The sequence below is a fragment of the Plasmodium cynomolgi genome, chromosome 1 (assembly GCF_000321355.1).
Source record: "Plasmodium cynomolgi strain B DNA, chromosome 1, whole genome shotgun sequence".
Taxonomy (NCBI): domain Eukaryota; phylum Apicomplexa; class Aconoidasida; order Haemosporida; family Plasmodiidae; genus Plasmodium; species Plasmodium cynomolgi.
This window is the reverse complement of record NC_020396.1, coordinates 130,556-152,420: the sequence shown is the minus strand read 5'-3', so window position 1 is coordinate 152,420 and position 21,865 is coordinate 130,556. Positions and strand designations below refer to the sequence as shown.

Genomic DNA, 21,865 nt, shown 5'->3' with positions numbered 1-21,865 from the left:
TTTACCAGGCTACTCACGGCGGCAACTGGTTGGGGTGAATTATTCTAGCGGGAGGAACGTACGCACACGCATGCGCGTAATTAAGCACGTGCATATAGGGACACATGTACCTCTTCGAACAGGCATGCAAATCGTGGCTTTCTATTTCGGTGCAGGCAATTTTTTCTCCGCCCTCCCCTGGATGGAGAAATGATAGTTCATTTAGACTCCTCTTCCCCGTGTTGAATGCTTCTTTTTTTTATACTGTGAAAAGAAAAAAAAAAAAAAAAAAAAAACTAATTCTTTGGTAGAGTGAGGACGTATCCCTGTGTGCATGTGCATGCGCGAGAAAATGGCTAAATGCGTTGTGGGAACTTTTATTTCCATACGTCTCTCTCTACATATGATGAAGCATTTTTTGCGGACCACCTTGCGCGTTCCTTTTGTATGTTTGTAGCGGCCCCAAATGAGGAAGCGCGTGCCCGTGGAGGAAGGTCAACGGGTGTCAAGTCCTATTATCCAGGCCTGGCGAGTGTACACATATGTGCATACGTACATATGCGCCAATGCACTAGACGCCAGCGCTCCCTCTGCAGTGCCATCCACCTAATGTCGTGTTGGGGCTTCCTACGAGTGTGCACGCTTAGTTAAGGATAAAATATGAGAGCAAGTTTTACGTACATTCATCTTGCAGCGCCGTTTTTTTTTTTTTACGCATTTTTTGTGCATCCTTTTTTTCCCATCATTCTTTAAAGTAGAATTATGTCTCACTGGGGAATCACACCTTATTACTGCTACAGGGGCATTACGACGATAAAAGGAAATATTACTCTTTCCGATTGGCTTCATTTTTAAGTGCCTTCCCCCCCCTTCTCTTAAATTATAACGAAAAAAAAAAAAAATCTATGGAGGATGTAGCGGGGAAACCCGTCATGAGGGAAAGGCAACAGTAGTGACAAATTGTGCGGCACGTTTTCGTTTTAACATAAAGGTGTTACCGAGGAGCGAGAAAAAAAAAAAAAAAAAAAAACACAAATGGGGGAACGAAAAATGAGAGAACAAATACAATTTTTTAATGGAGAAATTAACCATACGTATAACACCCCCTATAGTGGAACTAAAAAGGCATACTACTGAGTAATGTACACCGTGAGTATATTATATGTACAGCATAGCTGGCGCGTTTATCCAAGGGGACATAATTTGCGAAGACCTGCAATCGAAACTGACGTGAGAAACAAATATGAAGAGTGAGAATTTAAGCGAAGACCCAAATAATATCCCTGACGCGAACCAACATGGAGATACATCCACAAGTAGGGCAAACAACGTGAGTGAGGTAAGCGTCATGGGCATGAAGGAGGAAGGTGAGAAGGATGCATCAATTAGTGGAGAAAAAGGAAATCCAAAAAAAAGGGGAACAGAAGAAAATGGGAAAGATTCTTTTAGCCCGTCGTCTCCTCCTCATGTGAAGCGGAAAAAGGAATCGCAAGAAAAGTCACAGCAACAGGGGGAAAAACACAAGAATGGGTTGGGCGAAAAAGAAAGGAGGAGAGGGGGTGAACCGGACAAAGGAGAATCAAAGAACAGTCGCAAAAACAAAAATGGAGAGAAAAAAATAATCATCGACAAGAATAATCTTTTCCACGAAATAAACTTGTTGATAAAAAAAAAATTAAAAATTAATGATGCAATAAAAATTGACTTATTTTACAAAGACAATTGCACACAGATAAAGCCCTACGCCATTTTTGACGAGTACAAATATGTTAATATAGAAAATAAAATTAACCTAGAAATTGTAAATTTTTTGAGGAGAAGCTTATTACAGAATGACAGGAGGAATTTCCTCTCCATACACAGCAGCGTGGTGGAGCTGCGAGGAAGCTTCAATGATGAGTTAATCAACCTGCCAATTGTTAATCAAATTATTCTGCAGAAAATTAGTAACAACAATTACAAGTACAAATTTAATATCGACACAGAGGTACTGAACTATATCTATGTCGATCTCTTCAAAATTCATAAAAGTAAATATAAGTTCAAAATTTTGGAAAAGAAATATGAAATGGAGGAGTGGTACTACTACGACACAAGGAAGGATCGACGCAAGGGGGGGGCCACCGCTCAGTTGATTGGAGAGGCAACTGATGGAGAAGGGGATCATGTGGCACAGACCGAAGCGGCGGATCAGAAGCGTGAGGTGGATAAGAACGATGATCAGACACGCAACGAAAGAGCGAGTGAGCCAAGCGAGCTGGAGGAGAACAGCACATCCAGCGAATCGAATGAAAGTGACGCACTGATAAATTTGTATAACGAGGAAAAGAAAAAGGAGGAGATGCATTTGCTTAATGGGAAAACGAGGAAAAAGAAAAAGAAAAGGAAGAAGAAGAAAAAAAAAATTGTTGATAAGGATAAGGTGTATATTGAAAAGTTAAAAAAGCTGGTGGAAGAAGACAGCGATCATGAAGGTAATGCCACGTCAAGTGACCACAACTCTGCGGAATCGGATGATTCGTCTAACGACAGAAATCAGATTTTGTATAGGAGGAAAATAATATACTCCAGGGATGGCGACGGGACGGTCATAAGCGCGTTTAAGGAGGTCGAAAACGACACCGTCTGCGTTTATTACCCGAATAGTTCATACAACCAGTGTCTGAATTTGACTTCGTTTGAGCCTTTGCTGGGGGGGGGAGTCACCTCGGGGGTCTCTCCAACCGGGGTCGACTCAACTGGGGCCGCCTCCATCGAAGTGCCTTTCACCGATGGTGCAAACCGACCCAGCGCTCACCACCGCAAGTACGACATATATCAGCACAAAAATGGGCAAAGCGGCGTGGGAGTCAGCGCGGGCAGCCACGCGGGAGAACCGCCAAACCTGCGGGCTCTGGACGAAGAGAACATTAAGATAAAAAAAAGATACGTGAGGGACATCTCGATTTACAATTTCTGCTGCGATGACAAGTATAAGGGATGCAGCCTATTTTTACATGTGGCGAAAAATAAAAAATTGAAAAATGTGAAGATAGACTACAACATTGACTACTCCGATTTTTCCAACAATTTGGATATCATCAAAATGTACGAAGTGAAGGGCGAGGGTAGTTCGAGTGCCAAGGGTGGGGAGAATAGGCGAAAAGACGTGGGGAAGCTGTTCGAGCTTGAGAAGGACTGGAAGGTGAACGTGGATATCTACATCGACATTGAGAGGGTTGTGCGCGAGTTCTGGAAACGGGGCGAGGGGAGTGAGATAGGCCTGAACGGCGGTGAAAGCGGTGGAAGGGGTGAAAGCGGTGGAAGGGGTGAAAGCGGTGGAATGGGTGAAAGCGGTGGAAGGGGTGAAAGCGGTGGAATGGGTGAAAGCGGTGGAAGGGGTGAAAGCGGTGGAATGGGTGAAAGCGGTGGAAGGGGTGGAAGGGGAGGAAGGGGTGGAAGCGATGGAAGGGGTGGAAGCGATGGAAGGGGTGGAAGCGGCGGAGGAGACGGAGGAGACGGATGTGGCGATCGCCGTGACAAATCCGGTCAGCGAGAAGGCCGCTCGAACAAGCTGGACTACATAATATACAACTTTTACAAAAACTTCGAGTGCCTAATCAACTTCGTAAACAAGCTGAAGAACAACAACACCAAGTTCGATTACTTCTACCCGAAGATGATAGGAGACGTGAATGAGGAAATCAGGAAGCACTACGACAAAAAAAAAGTCATTTTGTTGAAAAAGTCTAACATCAAATATATCCGTATCTTCAACAATGAGGTGAAGAGAATAATGATCCTCTTCTTTGTGCCGTATGGCTCCAAAATCTTGGACCTCGCATGCGGCCATGGACAGGACATGCTTAAATACAACTCGGTGAAAAATAAGGTCTATGTTGGGCTGGACATCTCCAAGAAGGAAATCGAGTTGGCCAAGGAACGCTTAAGTCAGAATGATGTAAAAGGGTTGTGTAATCATGACAACTTTTTATTTCTGCAAGGGGATATTTTAAATAATAAATTTTTCCGAAAATGGAAAAATAAAAATATAACGTTTGACATCATTTCGATAAATTTGGCCATGCATTACGTGGTGTACAACGAGAAGTCATCTAAAAAATTTTTTAAGATTATCGAAAATTTTTTGGAGAGTGAGGGCTTGCTGCTGGCGACCACCATTTCTACCATCACGCTGACTGACTTTTTGATGAAGCGCTCGGTCACGGAGGTGGTTAGCGGTTAGTGCGCGCAAGTGGTAGAGCAGCCACACATTGCTGCACACCAAGGCATTGCGGCTCACCCCATGTTGCTGCTCACCCCATGTTGCTGCTCACCCCATGTTGCTACTCACCCCATGTTGCCGCTTACCCCATGTTGCTACTCACCTCATGTTGCCGCTTACCCCATGTTGCCGCTCACCCCCCCGCAGACTCCATTACGTTGACGCTCGAAAACGACCTATTCACGATCCGGTTCGACCAGGAAAATCTTCTCAAGATATTCAAGAATAAAATGTGCCTTGAGGAATTCATAGAATTCGTCAACAGTAACAATACAGTGTCTCAGGTGAAGTACGACTATTTTTACAAGTTGATAAAAGACGCCTTGGAAAACACGCTGGGTATAAAGTATTATTTCTACCTGTATGATACAATTGACGCGAACGAATTTGTCATTCCGCAGAAGTATTTAAAAGATAAATTGCAGGAACTGAATATGGTTGAGCTATTCAACAACAGCGCTATCATGTTTCTTCATTACATCACCAATAACTTGGAGACATACGAGAGGTACCAAAATATAAACTACTTTAACTTAATCAATAAAACAATCGATAAATACATTTTTGACGATATTAAAATGCGGATTAATAAAATTCATGGCTATAATAGGGACTCCCAAATTTATTTCGACATTTGTTCTTTGTACCACGTGTATGTTTATAAAAAGAATTTCGATGCGTCCATATTGGGCGTGGTGTAGCGGTGTAGTGGTGTAGCTCTGTAGCTCTGTAGCTCTGTAGCTCTGTAGCGGTGCTTTAGTGAAGGCCCTTTTTTAGGAGCCATTTATTATGAGATCCCATTTGTGGTCCCGTTTGTGGTCCCTTTTGAGATCCCATTTGCGGTCCCTTTTTGGGGCCCTTTTCCGTTGACCCTTCTTTAATGGACTTTTATTTTTTTTGTTGTGTCCAAAAAATATGAACCCTTGGGGCTCATTTTTTGTTTTCCCAAAGGGGTGGAGCGTTACCGAAGTCGTTCCCTGGGGAGCGCGCTCGGTTGGATTCAGTCCAGCGTTCCCCAAAGTAGCCCACACAAAGCCTACTTCCCCAACAAGCTTCTTCCGTTTATAAGTCCACCCCCGCTTTTCCCCAAGTTTACAATTCTCCGCTTGCCGCTTAGCCGCACGAACGTTCGTCCCTCTCCTTTGAAAACCCCGTTTAACTAGTAAAGCGTTTTAAATGCTCCGTTTGGTAGCCAATGGGAAAAGGGGGGAAACACCATCCCAGACGTTTGTCGTGTACCTTTTTATCTGTCCCTTGTGCAGGGAAACGGTGTGGATGAAAATGGCACAAAATCTGCGAACATACATGATGGTATTGTGTACCGCTAGGGATGTAAGCAAAAATGACAAGCGGGTGAACAACAGTTGGGTGGGGGTGCCACTTGGGACGCTGCAAAGCATCGCATACGATCACGTGAAAAAAATGACCGCCCCGTTTGTTAATCTCTTTATATAGTGCTCAACAGTTCAAGCATAAAAATAAAATATAGCAAAATATAATGTAGTAAAATAAAATATGGTAAAATAAAAATAAAGATAAAAATAGAGATAAAAATGAAGATAAATATGCCACCCTTTTCGTGCTTGAGGGGCCGTTCCACACTCCTTGCTTCCCCCCGATTGGCTCCTTTTATTAACGAGTTCAAGCGGTCAAAAGGTGCATCGAGATAGATTCGCCATTTCGCCGTGTGGAAAGGGAGAACATCCCAGCGGAAAAAAGGGCTGAAAAAAAGTGAACACTCAAGTGGGGTGAATAACGCGAAGGTGCTGAATTGAGGTCTCAGCCGAACGTGAACATACATGGCACGTCATCCTCGTGCAGGAAACGCCTACAGGGATTGAACAAAGGGGGTGCTACGAAATTAAAGAGAAATGGTTTTTCATGCTTTCCCCTCCGGATCATCCCCCTTCGAACATAACAAAATCGACATGATAGGAATTTGATGCGTGCCCTGATATGAAGTACTGAAACGGCACGCTGCGCAGGCGCTTGTGCAGATCGCCGTCATGCAGACCGCCTCCACGCAGACCACCGTCATGCAGACCGCCCCCACTCAGATGACTTCCCAACCGCGCCACCCCAGAATATAGAGCGATGAACAGCCCCAACCAGAGCACATCAAAAAAAAAAAAAGTAGAGGTATGGGGAAAATATGAATTTGAAAGACAACTTAACATTTCTCCTCGCCCTTATAGCCATGTCCATTACTATTAACTGCAAACGTGTAGCAAGTGCTGGGAGATTCCTTTTTTTGTGCAAAAGTGTCAAACGGGTTAGCAAGAAATATTTAAGTTCATACATCAAGAAGGATGTGGAGAATTATTCGAAGTATTTTAAAAACTCCTGTTCCCTGATACTGTCTTCTGGGACAGGGGGGACAGAGGCTTGTGATTTCTGCAGCATGCTGTACAATATGTACATGAAGTACTTGTCAAAATTGAAAAACAAGAAAAATATTAAATACGAAGTGATCGATTTAAGTAAAAACGAAGTGGGGATAAAAAAAGTGGAAATAAAAATAGATGGAGAATATAGCTTTTACAATTTCGTATCAGAAAAGGGAATTCACAGGATGGTTCGCAACTCCCCATTCAATGCACAAAATAAAAAAATGACATCCTTTGTAAAAGTCGATGTGATCCCCACACTAAGTTACAACGACACCAATGTCATAAACTTTTTAAACATTGCAGAGAGTAGTTCGACCCCATTGAAAAAAAACATGAACAGTCGAAATATCAATGTGAATGAAATTGCACTGAACAAAAGCGATTTAGTCATTCAGACTATGCGGTCAGGAGGAAAGGGAGGACAAAATGTTAACAAAGTTGAAACAGCTGTACGGATTTTGCATAAACCAACAAACATTTCTGTGAAGGTATCAAGTGAGAGGTCACAGATTCTTAACAAACGAATTGCATTAAAAACGATATATGAAAAACTCCTGTACTTACAGCTGGAAGCTTTGAAGAACAAAAAATATGAATTTTCAAATAAAAGCTTAACGCATTTTGGGGAACAAATTAGGAATTATATTTTGTATGGAAATAAAATGATAAAGGACACACGGACGAATGTCTCCTCGACCGATGTCGATAGGGTTTTGTCTCAGGGTGAAATTGAGTTGTTTGTAGATGCTTATAAAAAGTATCTTTAAAAGGTGGAAAGGGGGGTGGGTGGACGGAACCCTGCTGGGGCTTACGTCAGAGCGAGGAACGAATCTTTGGAAAAAAATTTGCCCCAACGTGGGGAGAAGCAAACGTGGGGAGAAGCAAACGTGGGGAGAAGCAAACGTGGGAAGGAAGTACGCATATGTGAACACCCCCATGGGCATATGCAGTGAAGGCGAAGACCTATTCCTGAGTTGCTGGGTAGACTGAGGGTTCCTTTCCCAATTGTTGGCTTCCCCCTCAGAGCACTTAATGTATAACAACAGAAAACCCCGTTTTGTTCTCCTTGTTGGTTAGCTATAGTGTACAATATGGCAAGCAGATCGAGAGAAACACTTTTCTAATTGAGGACAGCGTGCGTGTGGGAGGGAAAAGAGGAGAGTCTCCAAAATGGAAAATAAAAAACGGGTGTAAAAGAAGGGGGAACAGAATGGCTAATATTTATGTGCACGGTTGGACGTACACTTTTTCCCCCTCATTTTCTCCCCTTTTTTTTGCCGCATTTTTTTGTGTTTTCCCTGTTCGTTCGTCCCTCTCCTGCGACGCATGCGAACTGGTCACCTACACCCTTTGCGATATGATGTGAGGTGTAAAATGCGCAAAGAACAGTTAGCAGGGGAGGAGGAAAAACGCACGTTCGCCCGCTTCATTTCCCACGTTTGCTTCCCCCCCTTGGAGCAATTTTTTCCAATCGTCAATTTCGGCGCTTTGGCAGTGCTGCAAAAAATTGTCATATGTGTATGTATATATATATACATACATGTGTGCATATGTATGCATATACATTTATACATATATTTTTTTTTTTTTGTTTTTTTCCCCCATTTAAGTTGTTTTTAAAAATAAATGAACGTCCTCTAATTTTACGCAGAATAAATGTGCCAGTAGTTGAGCTGTTTTACACATCCCCGTGGAATTTTTTCACCCTCTTGGACTGCCGCAAGCGTGAAATTCGCGAGCGGCAGTGTGTGGTTAAAACGTGTTGGGGAAATAAGTATACACTGGGGGGAGGCATAACGCAGCGAATGGTCCTACGGAGGATTTTCCAATGATTAATGGCCCTCTCCTGTTTAGCAGCCCCGCGCGCATATGTGCACGCACAAATGGGGGTGTATTGTCAAAAGTATGAGTGCACACCCACTCGAGAAAATCTACTTCATTCCCGTTAAGAGCCAAAACACTCCACGGTGTAGAAGTGGTGTGCATACAACTGTCCCCCTATCTCCGTTTGATTACACTCGGGTTTATTTACCATCCCGATTTGTTCACTTCCACACTAATACAATGAAACGAACAAAATGCAGAAGCTTCTGAGCAAATGCTTAAGTGGTAGCAACTCGGACAATGGAGGCATCGGGGAGGAAGGGCTTTTGCAAACATGTAAGGTTGTGATAGGCTTGGGCAACAACCTAGATGAGGTCAATTGTATGAATATTGAAGAGGTAGACAATGACTTCTTGTGTGGGTTTGAACATTATGCGAAGAAAAACTCCACAGAAGCCATACGGATGAGTGGACTGAATGGAAGCACACGAACATATATCTCCAACTTGAATGAGTACTGTGAGAACCATTTTAATGAACTGTTTAAGATAGAGTATGTAGACTTCCCGTTATCATTTTATGAAGTCCTTTTTTTAAACTTCTTCAGTTCGTTCACCGAAAAGGAGGGGAGAAAAAAAAAAGAAAAGGAAAAAGAAAAAGGAAAAGAAAAAGAAAAAGAAAAAGGAAAAGAAAAAGAAAAAGAAAAAATATCATGGGAAGATAACATATACGTAATGAACAGATTTTACCAGAAAATGAAAACGCAAAAGTACGTCCTGCTTCATAAAGCTAAGTCAATTCCTCATAAGAAGAAGAAAAAAAAATGTGAATTACCAAAATGGGGATGCATTTCTATGTAGTGACAACATGATCGCCATAGCGGATGGAGTTTCTTCCATCAAAAATAGTGGAATAAATGTAGGCAATTTTTCAAATGAGCTTTTGAAAAAGTGCTTAAATTTGTATCTACACAGGTGTGTCAACAGTGCACTATTTGAGAAACAAAATCGAGTCGTGTTTGACCACTACAGCATCAAACACAAAGAAGAGGATGTGCTCAAACCAATTGTATGTAGAAGTGCCTGCTCGTCTAACTTTTTGGGAGCCTCCACATTATTGCTCTCATCTGTGGAGAAAGAAAAGCTGCACATTTGTACAATTGGAGATTGTCAAATGTTGATACTACGACTTAGGAAAAATTGCCTCCAAGATAAACGTATCCGAGCGGTGCAGAGCAACATGGGAACCAATCAACATTTGGGAAATTCATCCAAGCGGGAGAGTGCTCTCGCGGACACGCTGCAAGATGGCACTTATGCAGATATGTGTAATGGCCCCCCCGATGAGGAGACTAGTGGGGACCCATTGGATGCCACTGAGGAGGGGTTTAAATCGATGAGGTATAATTCGCCCAAAAGATCCGCTCTTAGTACACCCCGTGTGAGCAGTAGCAAAAAAGATGCTCTTGACCACACAGCGCAGGGGAGCAAATTCAAGCTAAAAGAGCTGTATGCACAGAGGAAGGAGCTTTACAAAAAAGACCTCTTTAGAGAGGGAAGCGGAGGTAAAGCTGCTCCGCACAACCATGAGTCTGTCACATTATACATGGAAGAGGAGCTAACTGATGATATTTGTGAACAGTTTGAAGCGTACTTGGCTGATAAAAATTACAAAATAAGAAATTTAACCTTTGTGGTGAAGGAGGAAGAGGACGACTGTCCCCATGGAGCTACACCCTCTGACACGATTACAGGGAGTCAGTCTAATACGAAGACGGGGTCTCTCCAAGGCCATAAATATTCTCACACCACCGAGAGTGATTGGTACGAAAATGAAAATCAACCACTTTCGACAGTGAGCACCATGGATGAAAGTGGGTATAGAAATTTGCTGCGTTTTTTTGACTTGGATCGGACGGACATTTTGGCCATTGACAATGGGGAAGATTATCGAAGGTGTGTTGGGGAAAGACCCACTGAGGGGAATCACCACCTCGAAGTAGGAACCGCCATGAACAGAAGTTGGAGTGAAGAATATAGGCAAAAGGGTACCCAGGTTAACCATTTTAATAACTACCGATTTAGATGCTTTGACATGGATAAGAACCGCTTCGATATAATTTACAAATCGAAAGTACAGCAACATTATTTTAATTGTCCCTTCCAAATAACGTTCATGCCTGCTACTCTGGGTGGCTGTGTGGAGAGGAAAGAGTCCAATAGGGGCACTAGAACGGTAGGCACAGAGGGAGTACACGCAAGCAAGTTGGGAGAATGCAGTAGGGTTAAAATGAGCACATATAATGACATCATCTCAAAGTGCATCAGGTACTGCGAATACGCCACTGCGGATGTAAAAAATAATGATATCATTGTAAGTGGAAGCGATGGACTGTTCGACAATCTATACGACGATGACATTATGGAAATTTTGTTCAATAATTTCTACACAGTTAAATGCAACGAATTTGTCCAGCTAAAAGAAATATACAATTTTTATGATGAGTGTAGTAGTGTATTACGTAAGGTGAAGGACACCATTTCGGGAGACTGGCACAAGGGGAGAAATCCGGAACGCACATTTTCTGGTGTGATAAATCAGTCTTCCGATGTGGATGTTAATACAGACCACGGGGAGGAGCTCAAATGGAAAGGTAAACCAAATGAGGTGGGTGATGAGTCACCCGGTACTCACCGTTCTGAGGAGAAGCACCATGCCCTTTTATCTCTTGGGGAGGAGAATAATAAAGGAAAGAACGCAATGAAGGGGAGGGTACACAAATCGGAGATCATCCCAGATGGGAAACAAAAAGAAGAAGATGGTGAAATGGATGGAAAGGGGAAAAATGCAGATCTGTTATCAGGAAATATCAACTCCTTCGATTACACACGTGGACGACGAAATAAGGAAAATGCCAGTGAGAACAACTGGGATGAACAAAGGAAAAAAGAGAAGGAACGAAATTACTTCTTTAGCAAAAAGTATAAGAGCAACATAAGCACAGCTATGCTTCGGTTGAAATTTCCTTCTAAAATAAAGAGAATGTTTTCGATGAGGACGAAGGGAGGGAAAAGTGGAAAGGGAAGGGCCAAAAGCGAAATAGGCGAATCAGAACGAGGGAAAGACCTCCCGAAGGCGGAAAAAAATCGAAACGAAGAGCAACACCAGGAAACGGGGACAAAACCAAATTTGCAGGAAGCTAAAATGGGTGCATATAACCCCTTTGTCCAGAAAAAAAAAATTGATTATGGCAAAGATAACAGCAGTTGTTCTGGACATTCCGGGGGGTCATTAAATCGGAAGGACCTCAGTATTGGGGCGTATTTAAAAAAGGATGACCATTTGGGGAGTCCCTCTGCAAGTGACGCATATTCAGATGACAACATGTTGGACAATGAGGGTAACTCCAGAGGGGTCTGCAATTCCAATGCGCAGCGAAAAATACATGAGCCCAAAGGGGTAGACAATTTTGATAACCCTAGGGGCGAGGATTGTGGATTTACCAACGGGCCAGCTGACTGGTCTGGAAATGCCTCTGGGAATGTACTCCAACGAGGGGCGCGCCAAAGGACAAGGGAAATAATCGCAAACGATCGGGTAAACCCATTGAGGAGGGAAAAAACGAAAGACACGGATAAGTGGATAACACAGCAGAGTACACTGCGTGGGAATTCAGAGCACGATAGCTATCGCACGAGTGGTATAAGAAGCGGAGGAGAAAAAAAAAAAAAAAAATTATTGTGCAAGGAAAAATAAACTGTTGCAGTTTTGCATACGAGCCAACCGATTTTGTCCTCTTCGACGAAAATAACAACATTTACTTAAACACGAAGAAGGCATGCGATGAGATTGTGCAGCTTTCCAGCATTTTAGCCAATCAAGAGGTGAACAAAACTTTGCTAAGGAAGAGAAGGAAGAAATACGACGCGCATCGTGCAAATATGAATAGTAAAGAAAAAGATAGCGTTCCTGACAATGCACACATGTGTGATGCGTTGGGGAAAATTAAAAACGATAAGCACCCTTCCAGGAAGGCCCCTCCCACCATCTATGAAAAAGAAACGCACTTATTTGATAAAGTTAACTACGACGATATACAATCAAACAAGTCCAGAGAGAAAATAATTTTAACCCCCATATCGGAGTTCATCTTTGATAAGTACAAAAAATACTTTAACATGGGGAAGCCCGACGATATAACTGTCGTACTTTCCGTCGTGAAGGAGAACAAGTACAGTTAGCGGGGGGGGGGAAAAAAAAGGCATTTATTTTTTTTCCCGCACATATGTTTTTTTTCTGCACATTTGTTTTTTTTCCTGAACATTTGTTTTTTTTCCTACACATTTGTCTTCCATCCTACACACTTGTTTTCCCTCCTACACATTTGTCTTTCCTCCTACACATTTGTTTGGGTGACTTTTCATCCCTCCTTGTTTTGTCTCCTACGTTGCATTTCCCTGTTTTTGTGTTTTTCTTTCCCATGCGGTATGTGATGCACGCGAAAAAATGAACTTTTTAAAAAATGGCATATTCGCAAAACTGAGCAAAGGTGGCGAAATGGGTCCTCAGGCGTCCACATTCGTGCACACATAAATTATGTTTGTGCAAAGTGAAGAAGTCTGAGGGGGAGTTATGTCAACAAAACAAGGTTAAAACACGTAAAAAAGGGAAAATGGGCGGGAAAAGGGGAAATGCGAAAGACGAAGAAAGCAGAAGGGTGTTCATCAAACGTTGCGGGTTGCATTACAACAATTAAAAAAAAAATACTAAGAAGGGGGGGGCAAACCTGGTTAAAAAAAATGGGTGCAATGAATGGGACAGGACCCCCGCCCCGCAGGATACGCAACACGCTTCCCACATGCAGATGAATCAAACGTCGTCCAAATACAAATAATTGAGTGAGGCGAAGAAGGGGTAGTAATAATTTTCGTGTGTTAAAATGCTTTGAAAAATTGTGTTATAAAATGATAGCACGCTCAAATGGTTGGCAATTTTGGAGGCCTTTTTTCCAGGGGTAGTACCCCCTTTGGGACATCCCCAATTTCCTATCTTGATGTGAAAGGGCGTATCTGCAAAGGTGCTGTCTCCCTTTTTAAAATCGTATTTCCGTTCAAAGTCCAAGTCGTAGTTATTCATTGGAGATAAATTCATAACTAAGTATCTGTGAATAAGCGAATATCTTTTCTGGTAGAGGACGTACGGGTCAAAAGGATCTTCCCTTCTTTTCTGTTTTAATTCCCACGTCCTTTTAAGAAAACTATTTACGAACATTTCAATGTGCTTCTCAAAGTGCACCAAAAGGAGGAATAACAAATGATCCATTTTTTTATATTCTGCGTGGGTATCTTTTACACATTCGTTTATGCCCAACTGCTTTATGTTGTAGAAGGAGAAAAAGGAGATAATGTAGTTGTCTAGATATTTATATATCAGCACCTTTCGGAAGAGAAAATTTTCGTCTCCGTTATTTATATTTATCTGCATTAACGATGTGTACCTTTCATTGTGGTAGCTGCTTGCATCTGTGTTTTTTCCCTTGACGTAATTCTCTATCTCTTTATCACTCATTTTGTTTATCCAAATGGGGGTGTTTTTTTCACTCCTAATTTTTATTTTATACAAATTGTTTAGCATTGTTCTTTCTCTTTTTAATGATGGCGCGTGGTGGACTTCGTCTTGTCGCGACTCCGCGTAGTGTAAGCCATCTTTGTAGTGTGAGCCATCTGCGTATTGTAAAACATCTGCGCATTGTGAAACACACGCACGAGGCACACTCTTGACTGCTAGTCTGTCACTACACGGGATGGCCTCTCCCCCCCCTGCCACGCCGCAAGAACCCACCGCTCTCGCAATATCACGGTGGTGACGCAGTAGGGGGTGCCACATTTTGAACCTCCTCGTTAAGGCGTGGTTGAAGAGGGTGTACGACGTGACGATGGGGCCCCGTTTGTGCAGCCTCCTGTCCTTCGAATAGTTGTAAAAATATGCAGCGTAGTTCATTTTGCGTAATGAAGAAGCACCACGGGCTGGCTTTTCGGACTGCTCTTTTTCTTCCCCATGTGGGTTGTCTTTTTTGCTCAATGTGTTTGGGCCCCTACGCGGGTTGCATTGGGGGGGTTCCCTCACGAATCGATTACTGCGCAAGTGCACGGGGGGATAAAGGGTTGGCTCCTTTGGGCTCAGCACTTTCTGCGCTGCATTCCTCGACTGGGCAGACTTCTTGCATTTTTCCGATTTTCGCGCACGTGCCGATTTTTCCCTCTTCACCCTTGGCAAAATTTCCGAGTGGTAAAACTTGCACAGCACGGAGAGGGATATCAGTGAAAGGGTCCAAACGAGAACCTGGTTGAGTACTTCCTCCAGGAGGGGCTCCTCCACCCTGTGCAGATAAATCCACAGTGCGTTGTCATCACACGGGTGGAACATGCTTATTCTTTGCTCTACATTCTTGTGGTTGGTTTCGAAATTTTGGTTTATTAGCACTTCCTTCTTTTTTACTAACAGCAAAATCATGTTATTGTAAAAAAAGAAAGAGAGCGCGATGGAGATTTTGACAAAAAGTTGAATTTTATCATGCGAGTGATTTTCCAGATCGGCAAAATGGTTGACGAAAAAGGACAAGAGGACGAATAAGTTTCTGAAAAAATCGTTAACTATAAAATGATCCTTTTTTTTGCCGCTTTTGTGGCTGCTTCTGTGGCCGCTCTTTTTGCAACTCCCCTGCGTCTCCCATTTGCTCCTTTCTCCCTTACAAAAGTAATGTTTCACCTTATTTATGTAGAGCTTCTTAAAAGGGGTCCTGCCATTTTTGTGCAAAAAAATATCGGCGTACATCTGTATCAGGAAGTGGTCAATGTGAAAGAATAAGCAAGCGTCTACGAAGTGTCTTAAAAAATTTGAAAATTTTTTTTTTTTTAAAAAAGTATTTTCTTCCCTGACTAATGTCGAGCTGATTTTCTCTCCATCCCCTAAATTGATTGTGTCAAAAATGTTCAAACTTGTTCTTGGTTTTTCCAAAAGGGTGCTCACCCCGCTTGGTTCTACGTTGATATGTTTGCAGTTTTCACATTTCCCATCGGGGGTTCTTCCCCCCCTTGGCCTCTTATTTGAATGTGCACTTTCCTCCTTTCCCTTTTGTAATTTTCTTTTGTTTACCAAATTATACCCGTTGGCCTCAGATTCCTTGGACATTGTTAAGCAGTACAAATCGTTAATATCTACTGCGAAGGAAAAGGGGTCATGTATTCTCTTCAACACGATAATTTTGTTATCCTTCTCTTTGCATCTCTTTGCTTTCACAATGCCGACGTGAAAAAGTAAATACTTTTCAATTTTTTTTTTCATTTCATTTGTACCGAAATGGTCTACCCCTTGATCCGTTATTTCACTACCCTGTGTTTTGCCCCTTTTGACGCTCCTACGGGAGAGGTACTTTTCTAAGTCTCTCCTTTTTGTCGTGCAAGTGTTCACAGGCGTGTCTTCAATACGGTGAGGGGTAGAACCTTCACATTTTTTGTACCCCCCTTGGCGATGCTCCACCAATAACTCATTTTTCTGATTCATCATAATTTGAAATAAAATTTTATGAGAATTTTTTATCTTTATAAATGGCATGACGTGCTCAAAATTGAGAAAGAAAAATTCAACGTGGTAGATATTTTTTATTAAAAAGAGGNTGTCCGATATGTTGTAAATCCTTAACTTCAAGTCGTCAATTTCTTGTGCATATTTTTTGTTATAGATATTTTTATTATTGTATAACCCGACATAGTAAAACTTCTTTGTTAGAAAAATGGAGTAAAAAAGTAGCAGTATATGCCCAAAATGTATCTTGTCGAAGGTTCCTGCGAAGAGGCCTATATCGCTTATGTGCAAGCTTTTTCCTATGGCCCTTTTGATTTTCTCCTTCTTTATTTTTATGCTTTTTCTCGGTTGCGTTTTTGTGGTGGTGGCACTTCCGCGCTGGGGGCTGTTCGCATTGGGGCGGGTTTCCCCCTTTGGCGGACTTTTCCCGTTTCGTGAGTTATCCCCCTTTGGCGGACTTTTCCCGCTTTGTGTGTTATCCCCACTTGGTGAATTTTTCCCACTTGGCGAGTTACCCCCACTTGGTGAATTTTTCCCACTTGGCGAGTTACCCCCACTTGGTGAATTTTTCCCACTTCGCCCCCCCCGTGTGCCCATTTTTACAACGTCCCGACCGTAGATCCTCTCATAGGGGAGGGTTAAGGCCCTATTGGGACCGTTCACCACGACGACGTGGCAGTAGAATCGCCTCAATCGGCGCGCATCTCTCCTGGACAGAAACTCCTCATAATAATTCATAAAGCAAAAGTTCTGGTGATAGACAAAGGTGTAAAGCTTGTGCAAATCTGACACGGGTAAGACTACACGTACAGATGTTTCTAACTTCTCATCGTAAATCTTCTCCACAATGTACTTTAAATAGTAAAAGCTGGACAGTTTAAGTATACATTTTGAGCTAACAAATTTGACAAATAAGTAGATATTTTTAACTCTCCTTTTTATACTGATAATAAATTTAATTAGCCATTTTATGTTTAGTTGGACCCTTTTGAAAAGCTTATTTTCTGTGGCTCGTCTTAAGCTTGCACTGTTACTGACTAGGCTGAGATTGCAATTTTGGAGGTGTTTATAAAGATACGCGCTAACATTGAAATTCTGCAAATGCTTCTTTTTTTCGTGCCAGTCGACTCTCCTTCCTCGCCTTTTGGTGTAGGTAACAAAGTTGTAATCTTCAAATATTAGGAACCCATTTTCGTATGATATGTTTTTCCCCATTTTGGCTGAACAGATGTGAGTGCATGCCCATGCTCATATGATGGTATGCATAGGTAACACTGAGAGGGGGGTAATCTGCGCAGTCTTATTTTTGAGAGCAGCTAATATGTACTTATGTGCTTATGTATTTACATATGTATCTCATACATGGGAGAGGGGGAGAGAGGATGGCTTTTTCTATACACGGGAGTTCTCACGCTCGGGCGACGAGTATCCTCTTTTCTCAATTTTTTTTTTAATGCCTTCTTTTAAAGTGACAGAGTTTTGCGTTTAACTTTGTTTCTCGTGATTCTTCGCCAATTTTTTTGGGTAACGCTTTAAATTTTAAGCGCAATTATTATTTTTCTTTTTTTCTTTCTTTCTTTTTTTTTTTTTGGGGGGGAATCCATGTTGAAGGTGAGAAGCAAAACAAAGGGGAATCGGATGGAGGAGGGAGAGGGGGAAAAGAAACTACGCGAGATCACATCATACTCTACAGTAACAGTGTAAGATATTATTCACAAATTGGTTGACACATCTGTGAGTGCCATACATATAAATATGTTCAGCCTACAAGTCATACACGCGGCTATACTCTACTGCGTGTTTACACTTTTTTTTTTGACGTAGGATCAAGTGTTTGGGGGGGAGTGAAAAAGAAAAATGCATATAAAGGCATGCTCCAAAAGGCACAACGCGTACGTACATACGTGTTGTAAACTCTTTATCGCTCAGGTTAACGCTTTTCCTATTTTGACAGTACCTCCTCGGTGCGTAATTGCGCAGTAATATGCGTGAACAGGCGTTTGCTACAATGCGGGGGTGACACACGCGCACTCAAATAGTACACGTGGGGGAAATATACTACGAACACGCAGGTTGCCAAAATGTCCTATCAAAGTGTCCTATCAAAATGTCCTATCCAAATGCACTTCTGGAAACGTGCAGAGTAAGTGCAACTACCGAACAACAACGCTAGTCGCGCGCGAATTGAGGTATGTCAGCAGCCAAATGGAAAAAACTTCGCCTGATGTGGCGCAATTTTCCTCAAAAGGCAGTCGCAAAACGGGGGTAACACAAATGCATAGTGGGAGTGTACAGCAAGTGCATGTCACGTACATCACAGCCACAATTTTCCACCCACCAACTCGCCGCAAACGAGGCAAATGAGTTTTCAAAAGGTTGAAAAAAAGTCACAGGGAAGTGGTGTGACGACGAAAATGTATGCAAATCGCCTGAACGGCAAGGTAAAAACGGGAAAAAAAAAAAAAAAAAAAAAAATAGACAATATCGAATGGCATATTTGCATGAACATGAAACAGAGTGTAAAATTATTTTTAGCTGTTTCGGCATGCTCCCCATTTGGTGACGGAACACACGCCGCGTAAATGCGCCAAAGACAATTCGCACTTCTGTTTCACGAAATGTAAGGTTAAATTGCGTAAAAGGCGTAAAGCAATATGCAGTGCCTTTATTACGCATGCGTAGGAAACAATTTCAGGGGGGTGCCTACCTGCATAGGCATATATTTTGGGGGGGCATACTCCTTTAATTGTAGCCAAATTCGTCGTACATTGTGTTTGTAAAATTTTCACGCATTTTCACTCCCATGTGGACAAACACACATACGTACACACATGCACAAGTGTTTCCTTTCACTTGTGCATGAAGAAAATCTGTGCGATACAATTTGTCCAAGCGTTTCCATGTTCCATTTGTTTTAAAATGGGGAAGTTATCATATAGGGGAGACCACTCTTTATGCTCATAGCAGAAATGGAAAGGTAGAGTTGTGGGATGGGTGGGGGGAAATAAAACATTTGCATCTTTTTTTTTTTTTTTTTCTGGTTCGTACAGCGTAAAAAAAAAAAATGCACAATAGAAGGTATGGAAAACGTTTTTCTCATCCTTTGAACTTATAAAACATGGAAAATTTCCACGAGGAACACAACAATTCTTATTAACATTGCTGTTAACAGGCAGACCTATTCTCGGGATTATCCGCAGCCCCTTTGTAGCTGTCCATCGTTTTATTTTAAAAGAAGGAGAAACAGCCAAAACGTTTTCACATAGCGTACGCGCGCATGTGTGTGAAGTGTACCAAATGAATATGCCTTCATTCCTTTTTTGCAAACGGAACGTGGCACAACGAAGCATACGGTTTGCTTCCCCCAAATGGGGTTTTTGCTGAGGAAGCACATGAAACTGCTAGGAGTGACTAAATATTAATAACCATCTTTTCAAATTTAAAGGCGTAAAAAGGAAACGGCTAAAACGTCACATTTCATTTACGTATAAGAGGCTGTAAAAAGTTGCTCATTAGGGGGGCTACTTTATCGCTACGTATAAATGGAACGACGCGTTGCAACTGCTTTGCGCTGCTTTCTAACTTTAAATGTTCCTCGTTGTGGAAGTGCGCTGTGGAAAACTTATGTGCGTTACATTGCGCGTAACTTGTTTCTTTAACCACTCCACTTATCCTTTGCATTTTTGCGCGTTTCACACGGGATAACTATACGCAGGGGCAGCGCACAGATAGAGCATAGACAACGCAGATGAGTCATTATCCTTCTGCTCATATCGGGGGAGCATTCGGCAGTCATACTGTGTACCGTTGCTTCCTTTTGGATTGCCCCCCATTTGGATAAGCAGATAGTGACATTTTTCACACAACTGCCTATGCACTAATGTATCAGAAAGGACACGCATTGTATGCTAGGAGTGGCAGCACACTTAACAATTTTGTTGAGCATTAATACGGGGGGGTAGCCTATTTCACAACGTTTGCCATTATCATCACACATTGTTATAGCCGTATAGGAATGGGTTAACCCTCGGGAGAAATATTTTTTCCCTCTGTTCATATCTTACGAAGTGGTCATGAACTTTTTGTAAGGCTTCATCTGAAGCATGTAATCTGGGGAGTTCTTAAACGTAAAATAAACATTGCGCTAGTAAGACCTGTTCCAAAATTGTTGGCGTTCTTTCTTTGGTGTAATATAATGTGTTGGCCTAATTCGTTTGGAATGCAAAATATGCCCTCTCACGGACGTGAGCACATGTACAAACGTGTACATGCGTATTGTGCGTACCATTATGTATACACCATGCGGAATTGCGAATGTTTGCAATTGTGCCAAATAAAATTATGCGCGACTTACAGTTAATGTAAACAAATTATAAGTTTTTTTTTTTCCCCTTGTATAACGCGCTATATAAACGGTGTTTTATTATTTTATAGAACGGAGGGGCTGCTCGTAATTTTTTGAAGTGGCATATTTTTCTGGGGGAAAGGCGAATGTTGGCACGGAACATGTGAGGAGTCCTACGGCGTTTTGTTTCCACCTCTTGGCGTGGCCGTAATAAATGCGCGGCGAATATTGGCGCGTCCGCGCATCCGCATGTACATGTACATGTACATGTACATATATATATATATATATATATACATATATATGCATACTTATACATGCGCGCATATGCGTGTATCATTCCTGTTTGTTTTTTTTTTCTGCTTTCGTAATTTTAAGGCGTGCCTCGGCGCACCCTCCCCCCCGTGTTTCCACAGACACAGAAGCTTTCATACAAGCTGCGATCGCTTGCGAGCATTTGCAGTAAGGTAGGTGTATGCCACGGGAATTAATTTTCCAGAATACGCCAGCCACAAGCAAAAGCTGCGCATAAGAATATGGAAAATTTTGCCCGTCATAAAAATGTATTTTCTCTTTTATTGCCCACATTGCTGTCACATGCGCATACATACGGGGGAATATGTACGTAATGTATGTTTCAGCCTTCATACCAGCATACAAGCGCATACGTATGCATACGTTATCTAAGTAAAAATATATACATATATAAATGTATATATATGTATATATATATATGTACCTACGTATGTATGTATGCATGTAATACACGCGTTATGTTCATACTCACGCGCGTAATGCTTGGCGTACTTGAATATTTTAGCCTCTCGTTCAAAGGACCCCCTCACCATTTGTACACTGCAAAGTTGGCGGACTGATGATCAGAAAAAAAAAAAAGAAAAAAGGGGGAAACAAAAAAAGTTAGCGAAAGGAAAACAAAAAAGTTTGCGAAAGGAAAACAAAAAAAGTTTGCAAAAGGAAAACAAAAGAAGTTTGCGAAAGGAAAAAAAAAACGTTAGCGAAGGAAAACCTCACATTCGCAATAACGAAAAAGCGAAGGCACAGAAAATCCGTAATTTATCATGTTATAAATTTTTACTGCGCTTTTTTCCTGCAAACGGGAAAAATAACGCATAAAGCGTAAATAAGTGTTTAAGTTTTATTTCCTTCATATGAAAGTTGTGCTATGACTACATTTTCATTTTAATGATAAGTAAACTTATGTACATAGCAGAGCAACTGTTTTCTTGAATGCTCATTTTTTTCTTGTTTAAAATTTGCGTTATCCCGGGCACGAATCGACCTGCAGCTTTAGCACGGGGACCATCCCTTTGCCGCTTTTGCTTATCGACATTCGCCCTGTAGCATATTCACCTTGTAGCGAGCACCAGCCCAGGCGCGTGCACCCAGCTACACGCACCCAACCACGCTCACCCAATCACACTTACCCTGTTGTGCGTGCCCTGCTACGCATACCCAGCT

The 21,865-nt window shown here is 42.0% G+C and overlaps 4 protein-coding genes across 4 annotated transcripts; 3 read left to right on the top strand and 1 right to left on the bottom strand.

Annotated features, from left to right (window-relative positions):
• Window positions 1-1,222: 1,222 nt before the first annotated feature.
• Window positions 1,223-4,944, top strand: PCYB_011240 (mRNA-capping enzyme; the record flags this gene model as incomplete). Its single annotated transcript, XM_004220630.1, has 2 exons — window positions 1,223-4,199; window positions 4,391-4,944. The coding sequence occupies 2 exons, from the start codon at window positions 1,223-1,225 to the stop codon at window positions 4,942-4,944; spliced, it is 3,531 nt and encodes a 1,176-aa protein (XP_004220678.1).
• A 1,494-nt stretch (window positions 4,945-6,438) lies between these two features.
• Window positions 6,439-7,398, top strand: PCYB_011230 (peptide chain release factor; the record flags this gene model as incomplete). Its single annotated transcript, XM_004220629.1, has 1 exon — window positions 6,439-7,398. A coding segment is annotated over exon 1 (957 nt), but the record flags the coding sequence as incomplete, so codon positions are not given.
• A 1,926-nt stretch (window positions 7,399-9,324) lies between these two features.
• On the top strand, window positions 9,325-12,698 carry PCYB_011220 (protein serine/threonine phosphatase 2C; the record flags this gene model as incomplete). The annotated part of the gene is made up of 2 exons (XM_004220628.1): window positions 9,325-12,000; window positions 12,237-12,698. 2 exons carry the CDS (start codon window positions 9,325-9,327, stop codon window positions 12,696-12,698), a joined length of 3,138 nt encoding a protein of 1,045 aa, XP_004220676.1.
• A 628-nt stretch (window positions 12,699-13,326) lies between these two features.
• PCYB_011210 (hypothetical protein) lies at window positions 13,327-17,256 on the bottom strand (the record flags this gene model as incomplete). Its single annotated transcript, XM_004220627.1, has 2 exons — window positions 13,327-14,198; window positions 14,556-17,256. 2 exons carry the CDS (start codon window positions 17,254-17,256, stop codon window positions 13,327-13,329), a joined length of 3,573 nt encoding a protein of 1,190 aa, XP_004220675.1.
• Window positions 17,257-21,865: the final 4,609 nt, after the last annotated feature.